The 18241-nt window shown below is 43.5% G+C and overlaps 1 protein-coding gene across 1 annotated transcript in view; it reads right to left on the bottom strand.

Moving 5' to 3' along the window:
* The window catches only part of PTPRT (protein tyrosine phosphatase receptor type T), a 483954-nt gene that overhangs the window by 60643 nt on the left and 405070 nt on the right, over window positions 1-18241 (bottom strand). Inside the window, 3 exon segments of the mRNA XM_036395864.2 lie at window positions 4228-4376; window positions 6590-6637; window positions 14817-14846. Coding sequence (XP_036251757.1) covers window positions 4228-4376; window positions 6590-6637; window positions 14817-14846 — 227 coding nt within the window.

Genomic DNA, 18241 nt, shown 5'->3' with positions numbered 1-18241 from the left:
AAGAGGGGAAAAAATTCCAAACAAACCCAAACAAAACCAAGAAAAAACCCAACCCAAAACCAAAACAAATTAAAAACCAAACAAAAAACCTAAACCAAAACAAAAATCCCCCAAAACCCACCAATACAAGAGAAGTTTCTTAAAACTTTGGAGAACTTGTTTCTGAAATCAGTCAGGTTGTATAATGAGATGTATACACAGGGCTGCTTTCTAACTAGCATTTCTCACAGGCACTTGGGTCTGTAATCAAAGGAAACACGTCCAGAGAGGATTTCACATCAGGGTAGAGATTAAGACTTCATTAAAAATTCTCTTTGTGCTCCCTGGAGTGGCACGTGAGGCCACACAGATCCCTCCAGTCATGCAGAGTGGTGAAGGCTCCTTCCTATTCTGAAAATTATTCTTTAATTTTTATAATATTTCCTAAACTAGCAAACCCCACAAAAATCCCATGGAAGCCAGTAAAAAGGAATTTAATACATTTTCCTTTTATGCCTTCGATAAAATGTGGGTTTGTCTTTTATTTCTAAATCATTTTAAGTTTTTTTTTTACTAAAGGGAGCATCTCATGTCCACAACCCTACAAGTCCTTCAACAGCATTTAGCAGATCACCTAATTATGAATGAAAATTATCCACGGGGCAGGAATAAGAACTTCACCTTGCTGTGCTTGTCTTTTGTGAAGACCTTTACATCTCACTGAGAATAAAATCATGGAGCACTGTGGAAAGGTCAGAATTTTGATGGTTCTTGGTATAAATGGATCCCTTAAACCCTGAGTGCCACTTGCCTACACATCCCTCTCACGTTCTTGTTCTCATAAGTGAGATCACACTGACTTGGTAACTCATGGTAGTGGTTCCTCCTGCAGAACTCAGTTCCCCCACTTCCAGAATGCTCTGCCTGAAGCATTAAAACCCCTCCTTCACCTGTGTCCCTCCTGCAGGGTGTCTGCAGAGCTGTCTCCCCCCAAAATGGGATGTCACACAGGTAAAGCACACCTTCACAAATCAGTCTCCAGCAAAACTGGCTGCATTTTAATGGGTGAAACCCTCAGAATCCAACAGCTCCTGCCAGAACCCCTGCAAGGATGTCAGGATGGCTCTGCTGGGGACAGGGAATTCTCCTGGACAAGGCTGGTCCATGGCAGTTCCTTTGTGCAGAGCACATCAATGCATCCCTGCTGAGCTGATCCACTGCTGCCCATCCCCTCTCTGCCACCCTGCCCGTGGTTCCTGTGTGATCACAACCCCCTGCACACCTTTCTGGTCAGTGCAGACACTGGGGGACAAATTTAGGCCCACTTTCTTTCCCATTTCCCACCTTGTTTCATAATAACCCTGCCCTGAGCCAGTGTCTCCAGGTGCCTGTGCTGCTTCCCAACATTTCTGCACTCCAGGGAGCTGCTCAGCCACTGCCAGGGCCAGCACCTGCCTTTCATGGAGCTGGGATATATTGATATCTTAAAAAAACCAAGATATTTGAGAAATGACCAACTCTGGTTGTTCATAATCCCCAGGTGAAAGCAGATGAGCTGGAACAGCCACAGACCATTCTATGTTTTACCAAACACCTTCTCTGGTTCTGTGGAGTGTCAGAGACAGCAGAGCTGAGTCCAAAAAATCTCTTTGATTTCAACACCTGTATGTATCAGCGAGAATCCGGCCAGGATAACAACTAACACTGCAGAATGGAAAGAGGGATCAGGGGCTTTGCTTCAGGCCAGGGAAGAGAAATGCTCAATTCTCTTCCTCTTTTCAGCAAGACCTGAGGTCTTGATGCCTCAACAGAAAACAAGGAGCTGATAAGAAGGAGGGCAGCTGTTCATTTTTTATCTCCCTCATGGTGCAGAGCATCAGGCAGCACCTTTGAAAGTGGGATTTTTAAATCTAATTGATTTAGAAAATAGTCCTGTGTGGTGGCAGGGCAGGGAGATGGGATAAGCAACAGCAGGGGGATGGACAGGACTCATCCAGGAGCAGACCAGGGGCCAACTGGAGAGAGCATGGGAGAAGAAAAGCTTCTGAATTTGTTCTGTCTGAAAAGTTATCAGAATTCTTGTGACAGAAAGTAAAAGCTGGAGGCAAGGACACAAGCCCTGCAAGGACATTGTATTCTGCAGGTAAACTTGCCTGCAAGTCATTCAGTGACTGAGGGATCCTACTTAGCAAATTGTCTTGTTCTGTTTGATTGCTTTTGTGAGCTGGCAAGGTGATCCTGGCATTGAAAACACTCTGCTTCTCTTGGTGGGCTCTTCCTCCAAAAGGAGAGGGGCCTTTCCTCATCCCAGCTGCAGCCAGCTCAGGGCAGGACAGAGAAGGTGACTGCCCATCATGGGGTGCTGTAAATGCTATTTACTGTTGGCAGGCAAAAAAACAATTTAAGAAGGAATCTGACTGCTGCTTAAGACTGTTGATTTCAACAGCTCTGGTGGATAAACCCTGTAAAACTCTATTAGTTAGCAGGAAGGTTAAGAAATAATCCTATTATGTTATTCCAAAGTAGGCCTGTATAGAACCCACAAGTATTAAACTCCATTAAGGCAATTTATTTTATTTTTCTTTTCAAGGAATGCTTTTAGTCATAAAATTCCTGTATCAGCATGTGCACACTACTGCACAGAACTTACCTCCAACACCTCAGCATCCTGGACTTGGCAGTAAAAAATTTGGAGAAATCATGAAGGTTTATTGATAATTCTTTCTCATAGATATAAAGAGGAAAAAAATAAAAAGAATCCACCCATGACTGACTCAGGTTATAGGGGAAGGCAGTGATAAAATCTGCAGAGATGTCAGACAAGTAAAGATCTAACTGATTAAAAAAATTGAAAACCTGGAGTGCTGTTTCTTTACAAAATTTGATACATCATATTTTCTATAGTCACCACTTCAAGCAAATGACTCAGCTGTTTTAATTAGTCTGTCAAAAAAAACAAGGGTGGGGGGGAAAAGATGAGGTCACATTTCAAACTTGTCTCTTTTCTAATTTTCTGGTTGGTAAAAGAATCCCCAAACTTTCAGAAGCCCAAATTCTGAGGGAAGTGTTCAACACTTGATTTCCCCATACACTCCAGCCGAGCTGCCTCTGCTCTTTGGGGGATGGCTGATACAACACTGTCTGCTGCTCTCCTGGCCTTCAGAGACATGAACCCCACTGAAATCTTGCTGCCTCCTTAGGATAGAGCTACCAGCACCTGAGAAAATTAGATCTTGACTGAAGTCAATCTAATATCAGAGAGAAGTGTTCCCTGCCAGCCTTGGCTGCCCCAGACCCCTATTTCTCCATCTCACGGGTGTGCTACACAAAGTGGCAGTAGCAGCACGTGCAGATGGAATTTGACATGACCTGCAGAGAGGGAAAGGAAGAATTCACTCAACCTGTCCTGCTCAGGTTCAGATTACAAGGGGAGGTTTCAATGATAAACCACATTTTCTATCATGAGCACTTCCATTTTAGTTATCAGGGGAAAAAACCCTTCACTAAAGATGCTTAATAAAGAGTTTTAGTACACACTTGAGTTTCAGAGCTGTCCCTTGTCCAAACTAACAGGCTGAGTGTCAAAAGAAGGAGTGACATGCCCATAGTGTCTAAGTTTAAATTTATTTAATATGAAAAAGGTTTACAAATCCACCATGCAATCCACCATGCACTCAACCTGGATCTAGTGAGGCTAAAGTAGGACTTGGTGCTGCTTTACCCACAAAACTCTTATAGCTACAGAGGTCTGAGTGGTTTACAAATGTTAACTAAGATCAGTTTTACTGAACCCATGTGAAGAATAAACCGAGGACACAGACAAAGGAAGAAATGCTGTCTTTCCATTCCAGTTCTCTAGCCAGGAGGCCAGGCCTTCTTTCATAACAATCTCATACAGAAAATGTTTTTTCATCCCACAAGTCAACTAAGGGATTTGACTCTTCTACTCACAAAGGAAAAGTATTTCTAAACAACAAATAAACACGTGCCTCTTATTCTGATGCAGTTATTAGAACAAGCTTTATAAATTATTCTCAGTAGATTTGGACCCACAGGAATGTTCTCCACCTGTCTGACAGTGACACCAGGGGCAGTATCAGAGACATTCCAGCTTTCTAAGGAGCTTTTGCAAGCATCTCTATGACTGCCATTCCTAACTCCTCAACACTGTGCCCAAAGGAATAGGTCCTTTTAAGAACCCAGAGCTCTCCAAGGGGGTCATATCCATTGCAAGCAAGTTAAACTTACTGAATCCATTAACATCTTGGCAGCTGGAAGAAAAAGCTTCTTCATTGTGAACAGCACTGAGTTTGGTGGAGGTCTTGTCAGAAGTAGCCACAGGACCCATCTCCCTCTGCGTGCTGGTCTGAGTCTCCTTCTGCTTCTTGGCTAGCTTCCTTTGGGTGGTTTGGAGAGGGGAGAAAGCAAGGTCAGTTTGCTCTCGTTAAAAGCAAAGCAATGGCAAAATATTTTGACAAAATCACCCCACCTGGTGAGACATGCAAGGCATGTGACAAACCGCACGCCAGGAGACCCCGCAGGTTTTTAACGCAACTTCTGGAGCGCGAGGAATATCACGATACCAGCCTGGAGCTCTCCCTCCCCGTCACTCATCTGGCACAAACCTGCATCACCCCAGCAGTGGGAGTGCTACCTCAGCCTCAGAGAGGGTGCAATAGCTCCAAACCCTGGAGCAGGTGCCTTGGAGAGGGCGGAACAGGTCCAGCCCCCAGAGCGGGCGCTGCGCGCTCCGGGAGGAGCAGAGGGCTCGGGATGGGAGCACTGCTCGCTCCAGGGGACCAGGACATCTGCATCCATCCCATGGGATGCTCCTTGAGGGAGTGTGAGACCTGGCTCTGTGCCACCTGCGAGCTGGAGCAGAGTTCTGTCCTGTCCCCAAGCACAGCAGTGAGGGCAGCAGTCCTGACGCAGCCTGGAACTGCTCTGGGATGCCCAGCCAGGGAAGGGTGGGGCATGATGAAGGTTGAAGTTGTTTCAGCAATGTCCAAATATGGCCCTGTTCTGGGAAAATGGGTCTTTGCTTGTTTTGAGGAGACAGCAAAAACTTTGTCAAAAGCAGCACGCCTGCTCTGAAAACGCTAACAAAGCTGAGAACTTAAGAGGCTCCTCTTTTGCAAACACAGAGCATAATAAAATGGAGAGAAGCAGGAAAAGTGAGCTGCTAAGCTTCCACTGACATTTGACTGCCCTGTGCTTCATTCGTATCAGAAAGCAAAACCCTTTAAAAATGAATGTGTGACATTCTACAATCCACACCTTGAAAAAATATCACACAAATCCCTAGCACCAGCAAAGAACTTTGCTTACACCACTTCCCTAGATAAGAAAATAAAATAAAAGGGAGAAAACAGATTACTGTAAGAAGGAGCTTTAGTTTTCTTTCTCTTCTCCAACTCAAAGAAGAAAAAAAAATCCTAACAACTAAATCATTTTGCAAAGAGGTTTTTCTTCTCTGAAACAACATGCTTATGGTAAGTACTACCCATCTTTCGAAGCTTAATTAGATTCCAAAAAAAAAGGTACTCCTTCCAACATAGTCTAACAGGCTCTATTTATGCCCAGAACATGTCAGAGTGGCATTTACAGGCAAGTTCAAGCACACAGCTGAGCCCCAGCCTCCAGGAGATGGGCAGCTTGGCCACTTATACTTGTTTGGAAAGAAGGGTCAAAGAGAGCTAAATCCTTTGCCTATGTCTGTGGGAAAAGCCTGTTTTAAAGAAAGATAATCCAGATCAGGAGAGCACAGATTTATGGAAAAAAAACCTTGGATGTTTGCTGCAAACTTTTGAACAAACACATGTATCTCATCTGCTCAGCCAGTTAGGGTTCAGCCATTTACAATTGGTGGCTCCAGTCCAAGCCCAGAGCTGTTCAAATTGGGTCCATCATCCCAGGGGGCTCACTCAGATCTCCCCAAATCCCGTGGTGTATCCACTTGTGCAGATGAAGATGCAAAGAGGGGAGCAGTCCTTGAGTGATGAAGCAAAAAGCTGGTGTTTAATGATGTTAACAGCTTTGCTTCCAGTGTTCAGCAGCGTTGGCACATCCAGATTTAGGAGCTGAGAGCTGCAGACATGGGAGCCCCTGCTTTTTTTCTGCTCTGGTACCTGGGGTAACTAAAATAGCCTTGAAGTGTTTTAACCCTGCCGTGTGGATCTTTTAATCCTGATGGTTTGCTAATCATGCATGCCTGTGTGAATTCCTTGGCAACAAGAATTCAAATCACTCGGTGGGAAACACTAATCCAAAATGCAGAAATCCTTAATAACAAGCACTCTGGACTGCTGGGGTGAGCCACTACAGACCATGACTCCAATGGTTGAAAATGGTGAGTCAAAAGGGGCGACTTCCTCATTAAGTTGAAATGAAATTATATGTGGCAATAATTATCTGTAAGTCCCCATTGCCTGGTATCTTTTCAGAAATGCCAACAAGCTACAAAGAGCAGGAATTGGCAAACTTGTTTTGTCTTTGAGTGGATGAGCAACAACATTTCTGCATGTCCTAGGCAGGAAAAAAATAACCCCAAACCCAAGCCCCTTAGTCCCCAAAGGCCTGCTTACAAAAGCCCTATGCAAAGGAGTTCTACCTGGTCCTGTAGAAGACAGAGAGGCCCCTAAAACATTGGCTTGAATGCCTAAAAAGAAAAGGTGACATGAGTTTAAAGTTCTCAATCTGCCTCGCACACACAACCCAGGTCTGCATCTGAAAACTCCACAATTTTCTTTCCACAGCGCCTTATCAGTTTCCACCTTTCTCCCTCTCTGTTCCAAGAATGTAAAAATTCTCCATCTAAATTTAGAGGGAAAAGGAAGACAGATCTCTTTTGGGGATTTCAGAGCTAAGCTTGCCAGACACATCAAGGGGCTCTCAGTTTCTAAACGTGCCTTTTCTGCTGCCGTTCTGTGTCTGGAGAGAGTGGCAGCACAGGACTAAGCCTATTTGGTCCTCACCATCATTATAATTCATAGAAAAGATTAGAAAATCAAATGACTAGCACTTTCCAGAATGTTAGGGATGTGACTTAAAACCCACAGCTAGGTAGAGGTTTATTTCCCAGCACGTCAAAAAAGCCTTTTGGAAATGGAAAAGCATTTATCTAGAAATGCTGTTCCCAAAAATAGGGCGCTCCAAGAGATCTCTGTGAATCACTGACAAGCCATGCTAGTGACATGGCTCCTGCTGTCCCCACTGCCCTGCACAGAGCCACTGCAACACCCCAACAAAGCTGCTCTGGGAGCATCAGTGTCAGTCATGGGGTGGCTGCATGCCCAGAGTGTCCCCAGCACAGCTGACACCCCTCATGGAGCAGACACTTCCCCACTCATGCAATATGCAGCTGAAAAGGGGAGGGAATGAAGGACCAGGCAGATATTGGGAGGAAGAGTCTGATACAATCGACACAGAATGTCAGGATGTGAATAAAATGATCTTAATGCTGGTTTACATCCAAGGGCAAGAGAAATGTGGCAAGAAGGAAGCAGGAGTCCATGGATGGAGTTTACTGGGTTGCTCTTTTCAGTTTGGAAATGAAAAGATGATGTTTGCAAGCATCATACACACACAGGAGGGATGAGACAGAAAGATGCTCAAAGCTGAGTGAAAAAATGAAACCAGCTGTATAATCAGGCAGTTGATGCTGACCCCACTAAAGCAAGGAGAAAAGCCATTAGCAGTGAACACAAGTGTGAATTTGAGGGGAAAAAAATGATGGAGATTTGATTTGGTTATTTTTTGAAACTTCTACTCATATCAGAGACTAGACATAAAATCTGAAGCACTATATTAAAACTGTGGGAGTTCTACTTAAACACTCAAGGAATGCAAACTTGGTATCAAGCACAAACCATTTACTGCCACGGGCATTAATCAGGAAGCTCCAGCAATATTTTCTGTTAGAACTATCTGCAGGATCAGATTCCTGTTTCATGGAGGTTTGGATGACTGTCAGGGATTATTTTTTAAAAGCAGCTTCAAACTCTTCTCTAACTTTTTCTATCAATTCCACATGCATGAACATTAAATCTGTAACTGCCACTCCTGGAGAACTCTCATGCATGTACGTTGATAGATTTAATTTTAGATGTTTCCAAGGATGGATTTTGTACACTGTGGCGTAGATTTGCATGCACAGGTAATTTAGACATTAGGTACATATCATGTAAGTTAAATGTGAAATTTCCTCCTACAGACACAAATTGCATATTGCCCTCATTTTCAATAAGCAATTTGAGAAAAGAAAAAAAAAAAATTAAAATTCCTTTTAGAAAATTGTGTGTAGCAAACTCCTAGGAGTACACCTGTAATTTGTGATGGAATCTGCTCCGATTCAAGGCAGGCAGTGATGAGCCATGCAAATCCCAGGGAGCACTGGTGAAACAGCAGATCTATTGGAAAGGATCTCCGTGCCCTAAACCTGTGGTAAATGACAAATCCAGTTTGGAAGAATGATTTCATGCTGGTTTGAAAGTAAGGGCATGGCACTGTAACTGGTGATCACTAACTGGGGGATCCTGTTGCTCTGACTGAGGATTGGAGAGGGCTCTGCTGCCAAAGCTGCTCTTCAAATCAGACATGTGCCACAGGGGCTCACACAAAGGACACAAAAGGTAAAGCTGGAAACGTGATCTACAAGCAAAGGCCAAAGGAAATGTGAACCTTAAATCTAGAGAAGAGGAAATCAGATAGGGCTGATAGGTTTTTAGACATGAAGAGACACCAGAGGGGAGTTGTTCTCATGTCACAGACATGTTTTATGAAAAATCCTTTCCTTAGGATTTTTTCTCCTGAGAAGCTGAGAGGCCTCAGGAACAAAATGTAACCAATGGTTTTCTGCTGCTGTGGAATGCAACAGGTGCATCTGGGATTGGGCTCATGTGGGTGTTTCTAATTAATGGCCAATCACAGCCCAGCTGTCCAGACTGTCTCAGTCAGTCACAAGCCTTTGTTATCATTCTTTTTCTATTCTTAGCCAGCCTTCTGATGAAATCCTTTCATCTATTCTTTTAGTAGAGTTTTAATATAATATATATCATAAAATAACAAATCAGCCTGCTGAACCATGGAGTCAACATTCTCATATCTTCCCTCATCCTCAGACCCCTGTGAACACCCTCCCATTTTTGCTGCCTGCAGGGGCTGGGAAGCTCTGGGCAAGGCTGCTCATCCTAAACTGGGGGAGAGCTCCCTGCAGGAGGAGCTGCCCATCTCTGAGGCCAGGGGGGCAGGCAGGCAGGGAAATGCTGGTCCCTAGAGGGGTGTGAGCAGAGCCAGAGGAGCAGAGCTCGGGGCATTGCTCTGTCACACACCTGCTCCATGCTCTGCATTAAATGTGCGCTTCCTCTCCTGCCCCTGCTGAACCTGCTTTTAACACCTGCTCTGCTGAAGCCAGGCTGTGGCAGGAGGAGAGGGAGCTGCTGTAGTAAAGGTGTAGTAAAGGTGTAGTGAAGAGCAAAGGCCAATGTCACAGAGCAAACTTCACAGGGCAGGAGAAAGTGAAGTAGAGATAAGTCAAAAGAATGCCCTGAGTGTTTTGCACTGTGGGTGTACAAGCACAGGCTCTTGAGAGTATGATCTAAGCTTCACTTGATCAAATTAATCACTGCTTGTGGGGGATTTATTTTTTAATATTTACTTTTTAGTTTTACTTACAACCAGACTTTAGACAAGCCAGGTGCACGTGGGAGCCATGCAGTGTTAGTCTCTGCTGGTACAGACACCCACAAACCCTGCCCTCTGCAAGGCTTAGGCTTGCAATCACCATACAGACACGTTCTAAATATCATCTCATCTACTTTCTGCATTTTGATATATTATTTTTTTAATTTGCTTTCATTAGACAAGCATAGCCACTGATTAATGATCCTGTTTTTCCATCATCTGATGAGAAAAGCACCTAATGAGAATGTTTCTTCTTAAAATCCTGATTTAGCAAGCTGACCTGTGCAGGCAGATCCCACCATCCATGGAAATACTTGGAGGTATTTATGTGTGAATCTGGTTCTACAGAGGTACACTTCTAAATAAAATAAAGGGATGTTTTTCTTTTCAAATGTCCCACAGATGGTGGCAATAAATTCAGCATAAATTTTGTTATCTAAAAAAAATCTAAGTATAAATTTAGCTTAATAACCTTTGCAATCTCTCCCATGAAAAGAAACTCCCAGCCAAAACCACCCAACAATTAAAACTGGTGTGAAATTCCAAGTGGGAGTTGAAGGGGCTTCCTACATCGCAATCATGTCCCTGGAGCTCTGGGCAGTTCAGGGAAAAGGAAAACATCTTGGCCATTGAGTACCCTTTTCTAATAAATAACATCAAAGTGAGTGCTGGTAACACATACATGAATCTCTGTATTTCCAGAAATTCTTCCCTGGTCTCATATTGCTCTTGATTAAATTTCATTCTGCAGCCATTACCCAGCCCAGGAGAAAGAAACAAACCAAAACAAACAACCCACACACAGAAAACATTTCCATTTATTTTCCTGGTGAGCAAATAATAAAATCATGATTTGGATTGCTGCAGTTGAAAATACTGTTGCAAAAGAGGCGCCTGTCACTAGATGCAAACCCTTCAGTAAACTGCATGAATTGCTGTCTGTGTTTTACAGCTTCAGCTGGGAATAAAACCAAACCAGACCTGGCTGGGCTGATATCTTACACTGCACATTAAACTTAAGTGCAGAGAGACAGCAGCAATTCTGTCCCAACCTTAGACACCATTTGAGTTGATGTAAATACAGAGTAACTCCTCTAGAAAGGTTCAGGCATCACCCCAGGCACAGGCATGCAAGGAGTGCTCCAGGACAAGAACTCCTAATTTCATCTCTTTCTCCTCACAGGATCTCAACCCACAAGCAATCACCTTTGCTGATGGGTAAACTGAGGCACACAAGATCATGGTGACCCTGCACAAGTCAGGAATCAAGGCCTCCTGAGTTGTATTTCCACTTAAAGCATGTTAAAGATCTTTATGGCCTTCTCTTTCATCCTTTCCTATGTGATGGAGGAAGTTTTTAATCAAGTGTTGCTATACAAGAGTCCCATAACTATTTACCTAATAACAATGCATGCCCAAAATAGCTGCTCCTATAAGTGAAAATTTTGGACTGGTCTCACCAGTCAGAGCTGCAGGTACTCAACCATCTCACAGAATCAGATTTTCCAGTCCTGACGTGCAGCAGAACACAAGAGTGGCTGAGGGCAGAACTCCAGTCTAGAGATTAACAAAATGCTGTGGCCTGTCTCTGAAAAGACCAGGTACTCCTCAAAAAAGTCTCTGTGACATTAATAGAATTATCATTATAGAACTGTTTGGAATTTAATAGAATTATCATTATAGAACTGTTTGGAATTTAATAGAATTATCATTATAGAATTATCATTACAGAGCTCTTTGGAAGAGTTAGGATAGGAGATTTTGGTCCCTAACAAGAAGAAATGCCTGTACAGAAGATGACAAAGGCTTAGGAGGAATTATCTGAAAGTAGACAAGAATTGCTCTAAGAAACACAGCTTTGAAGTCCAGAAACTGAAACCAAACATGAAGGGATACAGTCCATATGGTCACATTTAAAGATCTGCCAGCAGATCTACTTGGGAACCAGCTTTTCAATACTGGTAACTCATTCAACTGAATTTTGCTTCAGGACTAAATAATTCATGCAAGGTCATAGCATAGAAACCAATTCTTTTTTTAAAAAAAATCAGTATATAACCATATTGCTGCTGTTATTTCCACAACATTTCAAATAAACTGAAACCCAACCTCTCTGCTCATAAGAGTCCAGAGCAATTTGAATCAAGTTTGAATAAGAATTGCACAGTCCTTAGCAATTCCAATGAAACACGCTATTTCATGTGAAACTTGAGACATGAAACTCAGTAGAACTTCACTGTATGCTCCTTCATGGGCTCTCCTGCTTCCTTCCCTCCCTACTGGAACATCCCTTTTACCTTGATTGTTGCTCAAGGGGGAAAAAATCCAAAGCAGAGCTTGGTTTTCCCAGTGCAGGGAACAGACCAGATGTGAGCCAAGCAGGCAGAGCCTGGTGCATGTCACAGACATCTTTTATGGAAAACCCTTTCCTTAGGAGCTTTTCCTCCTGAGAAGCTGAGAGGCCTCAGGAACAAAATGTAACCAATGGTTATCTGCTGCTGTGGAATGCAACAGGTGCATCTGGGATTGGGCTCATGGGGTTGTTTCTAATTAATGGCCAATCACAGCCCAGCGGGCTCGGACTCTCTGTCTGAGACACAAGCCTTTGTTATCATTCTTTCTTTTTCTATTCTTAGCCAGCCTTCTGATGAAATCCTTTCTTCTATTCTTTTAGTATAGTTTTAATATAATATATATAATAAAATAATTAATCAGCCTTCTGAAACATGGAGTCAGATCCTCATCTCTTCCCTCATCCTCAGACCCCTGAGAACACAGTCACAGGTGCTGGTAGTGTTCATGGTGAGGTCACTGCTGAGGTGGTGCCTCCAGCTTGCAGAGCTGTCCCTGGGACATCACCAAAGCTCAGAGTGAGCTCTTGGCAGAGCATTTTGTGTGTGGTACTGGGCAGGAAAAGCTCTGTGAATTCTGCAAGCTGAATTCCAACCTCCAGTGGCTCCTGTGAACACTCAGCTTGCCTGATGGCATCTCTGGCTTTTCCCTGGTGTGATGTGCTGCATGGTGGACATCTGCCTCATTAAACCTTATTAAAGCCCTTCCTTCTGCCTCTGCTGCAGCTCATTGCAACCCCAGGCTAGGGTGACCCTCCTGATGGTTTTCTTTTCACTTTTCTTGAGTCACTGCACTGCTCCCTGAGGAAAAAGGGTCTAGCACATTGACCCACAGCAAACAGACCCCTTAAGGACCCCTGTGCTTGCTCTGGCAGAACAATCCTCAGCTGACTGCTTAAAGCAAAGTTGTGCAGCTGTAAAATGGGTCACAGAGGGCTTGGAAGTTGATTCATCTTTTTAAACACACAGATCTCAAAATAAAATAAAGCAGGGAACATGCTGACCACATACTGCCTGCTGGAAAAAGACAGAATGATAATGGGAAACCTGGCATTGCATTTCTCAGGCAGTGATGCTACTGGTTGTAAGGACACCAAACAGTAAAACATGAGAAATGTGCAGAAGAGGAAAGGTTCTCTCAATAAATTCAAATAGCTCATAGCACCTTTGGGTGAGAAGCAGCCCCTTCTTTACACTTAGTTAACCTCCTCTTTAATCTGACTACTTGAGGTCAAATTCCATTCTGAGTGAACCAGTGGGAGGCCTAGAGGAAATGGAGTTACTCTGCATTTACAATTACATTACTGGGCAAAGTCAAGACTCCTGATGGTGTCCTAAGGCTCCTCACATGCTTGGAAAGGGGGAAAGGTTCCTCTTTCAAGAGCTTCCTGACAGGTCATGGAGAAACAAAATCCCTCCAAGCAGTGGTGAGTAGGAATCCTCCTTTGCCCTGTTCTTTGGACATAAAGCAACTCATATGGAAATCAGCTCCAGTTAAAATGGCAGCACATCAACCCTCTCATTCTGCTGACCTGCTGAAACCTTCCAGAAAAAAGCACCCAGACGAGACAAGGAGGAACTGCAGGGAGGGGCAAAGGAGGCAGATCCTGGAGCAGCAGACCAGGAGGGGCTGTCAGGGCTGGTGTGGCCCTCTGGACAGCTCAGTGGGTTTCAGAGCCCTGACAAGCCTGGCAGGTTCTGGGGAAAGGATTGGTGTCAGTGACAGAGCTGCTGCGAGAGCTGGAGAGGGCAGAGCTGCTCCTGTCCCCAGCAGCAGCTGCCTTCCCATCCCTGCCATTCCTCTGATGGCAGCACAGGCCTCAGCTCACTTCTCCAGGACTTTTTCCTCACATCATTGATCCAGCCCTCTCCTCCCCCAGATCCTCAGACAACCATTAGCATGGCAGAAACAGCTCGGCCCTGATTGCTTCCCAGCCCCTCAATCTTTAGGCAACAGATGGCCCTGGAAGTACTGATGTATGAAGCATTTTCATGTGCCTTAACAACTGCCTTAATTATGCAGCATTGTCATTAGGACTGGACAGGTGATTTAGATCTGAATATCTGAACCACTTCATCATCCAATGATCTAAACCAACACTCAGAACCTGGCAGCTCCAGGAACAGGGATGTTTGCTGGGATAATGGCAACTCCCAGTTGTCAGAAATCTTAAGGTTTTTAAAAAGCTCACATCCATGGCTGAGAAATTCCCAACAATCACGTTCAGGTGTGAATTTCCCTGAAGCGTGGCTACAAGCAATGGACAATTAAAAAGGTGCTCTGTATTTGTTTCATTAGCATTTACAGAATCATAGAATCATTTATGTTGGAAAAGATTTCCAAGATCATCAAGTGCAACTGTTCTTCCAGCACTGCTGTGTCCATCCCTAAACCCTGTCCCCAAGTGCCACATCTACACAACTTTTAAATAAATGCCTCAGTGGTGACTCCATCACTTCCCTGGGCCACATGTTCTGGTGCTGGACAGCCCTTTTGGTGAAGAAATTTTTCCTGATATCCAATCTAAAGATGAATATCCAGTTTGAAGAGTTATAAACCAAAACTGACATGTCTGTGGACATTCATATGTTTGCAGGCACAGCTACAGGTGCAGTGGGAAAATGGGGAAAACATAACAGCGTGCAACTGGGAAAATAAAACACATTCTGCTGGAAAGACAAGGATAAATGGAGAGGTAAAAAAAAAATTAAAAAAAAAAAAGAAGAAAGAAAAAATAAAACAAAGCACAAAATTACCACAGGCTGAACATGCTCAAAAAACCTCATCTCCAGTCAAGTACTTACAAGTAATAGGAGTAGGAATATGCATTTCTTCTAAATATTGATGGCCAGTCAGATGAACAAAATATCCAAAAGGAGAAAAAGAGAAAAGCACATAATTAGATTTAGATGAACTCCAGGTTTCTTTTTCAATATACAAAGTATTTGTGCTGCTGTTTTCTGTACTGAGATCCTGTTGGCCTACACTTGTTTCAGGACATGTACATTGGTGAGGAACAAATAGAAACTGACTGGAGACAGTTCACCATGAATAAATCCTCTCACCTTTAATTTCCTCACTTTATCATGTCAGTACCACGGGCAAATAGATTTAATTTTGCCTCTCAAGTGCTTTGATATTTTTGAAATGGAAAGAAAGATGTCAGAGCTATTAATACAAATAACAATAAATAGGGAAGTGACAATGTAAGAACGCCACAATTTTGGAATATTTAGACAATGAGCAAATTGTCTAATGATAAATCAAGCTTCATCAAACTCTAAAATGCAAATAGTTCATTAACAATTCAAGCATCACTCCATATTTATAGCTGAGCACTGGGGGCATGCATTAGCTTTCTGCATCACTGTGATTAAGCATTTTCTACCACAGTTTCTCAACAATTCATTTCACAACATTTTCAGCAGCACTACAAACTGAGCCTTGGCATTCAATTGTAGCTTAAGAAGTTATATTTACCCTTTCATAGCTGGAAAGGGGCCTCTCTGAAAAGACTGGCTCATGACAGACCTAGCCCAGGGTATTTAGAGATTTACCACCAGCCACAAGAAGCCACAGAAGCAGCAGCAGTGTCAAGACAGAGAAAATGAAACACAAACTTCAACTTATTGCACAGCTTTAAAATCCCATCCTTGAAGATCCTAGGATGACTAGGAATCACTTAGAAATACAAATGCAGCTGTCAAGTGTTCACTTTTATGGTTGCTCTGAACACAACTTCCAGAAGCACAGGGGGAACCAGGTTCAGCTCAGTCACTCTGCACAATCAACCTCTGCGCTGTGCACACGTGGGGTAAAGAGCTCATGAGGGTTAAACTGAAGTGCCATGGTTGTCCTGATGATGGCCTTTGCTAGAAACCTGCTCTTTTGGCCAGATTCCTGCTGCATGCCACATTATTGGGTTTCTGTGGTTGAGATGACCCCGAGGTGTCAGAAATTCTCTTTTTTCCCATCCCCGTGACTGAAGAAGTCAATATTCCTCAGCTCTGCTTTTCAAGGTTGTTTATTTTCTCTTATCTATCACATTCTTTCTCTGAGCTGCTGAGATCTGTCCAGCAGGTCAGGTTGTGGCACAGTCCCTGCCCTTGGGGTGCTGTTAACTTTTTATACTAAGAACAACGTGTGCTTTATTTACAATAATTTTCCAATACCTGTCACCTATGTTAGACAGTTTGTCTCTACTCTAAACCAATCCAAAAGTGCCACCATCACAGCAGAAGATGGAGGACAAGAAGAGGAAGGACAGGACACACCCAGATTCCTCCATCTTGACTCTTGAACCCCCATTCTAAAACCCCAGAATTCTACAGTTTCACCCTGTGACAAATTCACTGTCATTCTACTCAAACTCTTGTGGCTTGTAAATCCTCACACAAAGTTTGTAATTGTTTCCATGGGTTAAAATCAAAGGCACAGGGGTCTTTGAGTCTGTGCCAAGGTCTCTGAGCCCCTGCCAGGGTCTTGAGTCCTCCAGGGCAGCCAGAGGAATGTGTTGGGTCCTGGCACCACGTTATTTGAAGGGCACTGATTCCATGATGCACTCGGATGTATTTTAACTAAATGCTATTATCTCCTGAAGGCAGCAATTCTACAGGCCCTAGAAATGCACCAGTTAAGGTGCAATGATTGCCACTGAGCTTCCCTGTGAAAATCCAAATTCCACTCAGCCTCTAAGCAAAGGGAAACATGACCAAGATGTAGAAAATGAGAGCACAGGCAGCCAAACCCCTGAAATCCCCAAAATTTTTCCATTAAACCAAGCCCTGGGAGAGGCCAGGACCTGGGCTCACACAGCTCTATTGACTGGAAGTGTTCCCTTGAACATCCTGCTGTTCTTTCTGCTGCTCTCCTGTCTGGGCCACAGACATCTGGGATCCCACCAGACTCTCAGCCCTCATTAAAAAGCTGCACATCCCTCCAGGTTGCAGAGGAAAGCTCAGAAAGGTTTGCTCCATAAGGATAGAAAATAAAGGAAGACAAACAAAAGGAGGATTGTGTTTTGAAATTGGACATTTTGGCTCAAATTCTTTCAAAATATGCAGCCTGAAATAAGGACTTACTAAAGAATATTTCAAAGCTTAACTGTGAGAACTGGTCAGAGTGATGGTTCAGTAAAAACACAACCTGGTCCTAGAAAGCACAGCCCAGCCCAAAGCCCTGCCTGTCTCCCACCTGAAACAGGGACACAGGGGGACACAGGTCACTGAATGAGCAAATGTCCCTTCTCCTAACTCTGTCTTACAGCTTGGGTATGTTCTGCTCAAGAGGCTTTGGGGTTTTATTTAATTAGTTTAAGGTAACCACCTAAATCCTAATCCAGAATAAGGAGCTGAATTTTCATAGGAGGAAATAATCCCAGACCCTACATAGCCCCAAATCTCCTTTTTTGCTACCGACAGCAGTTTAAAGAACTTATTTACAGTGCACCCATGACCAGCTGTCTGATCCTATTTATTCAGTCTTATATTTAAAGGGGTCAGGGGAGGCTTTGTCTGCTCAAACACAGCAGCCTGAGAGGTGTCACATTCTTCACTCCAGGGAAACACAAGTCACGATTACACCAGAATTAAAACTGCCCAGATGAAATCAGAACAGACCAAAATCAAATACTTTGGGGAGGTGCAAAGTCAAAGGGTATTTTCTCCTGAATTTTTTTTTTTTCTTGTTTCCTTTTGTTTTTACAAAATGATTTTGTATATTCTGTTACACAAATGTATTTAAATAATATTAAGGAAAAAACAACAAGCTCCTTAGAGAATTAGAAATATTTTCATACAATAGAAATGAGATGTTTCAGGATCTGTATCTGTTAATGAAATAATGTGCTTGTGCCTTTTGTGAGCACATACATTCATGTAGGCACAGATAATCACCTCTAAATTAACAGGTTAAATTATCACAGAATCAGAGTGATTTGGGTTGGAATGGACCTTAAAGATTATTCCAATCCCCCTGCCATGGGCAGGGACACCTTCCACTGTCCCAGGCTGCTCCAAGCCCCATCCAACCTGGCCCTCCATGGATGCAGGGGCAGCCACAGCTGCTCTGGGCACCCTGTGCCAGGGCCTGCCCACCTTCAGAGTGAAGGATTTCTTCCTGATATCCAATTTAAATTTAATCTCTTTCAGTTTGAAGCCATCCCACTTTGTCCTGTCCCTACATGTCCTTGTGTGAGGTTTCTCTCCGTTATGTTGCAGCAATTTTTGTA

Source organism: Molothrus ater, chromosome 17, assembly GCF_012460135.2.
Source record: "Molothrus ater isolate BHLD 08-10-18 breed brown headed cowbird chromosome 17, BPBGC_Mater_1.1, whole genome shotgun sequence".
Classification (NCBI taxonomy): Eukaryota; Metazoa; Chordata; class Aves; order Passeriformes; family Icteridae; genus Molothrus; species Molothrus ater.
This window is presented reverse-complemented; position numbering and strand designations above follow the sequence as displayed.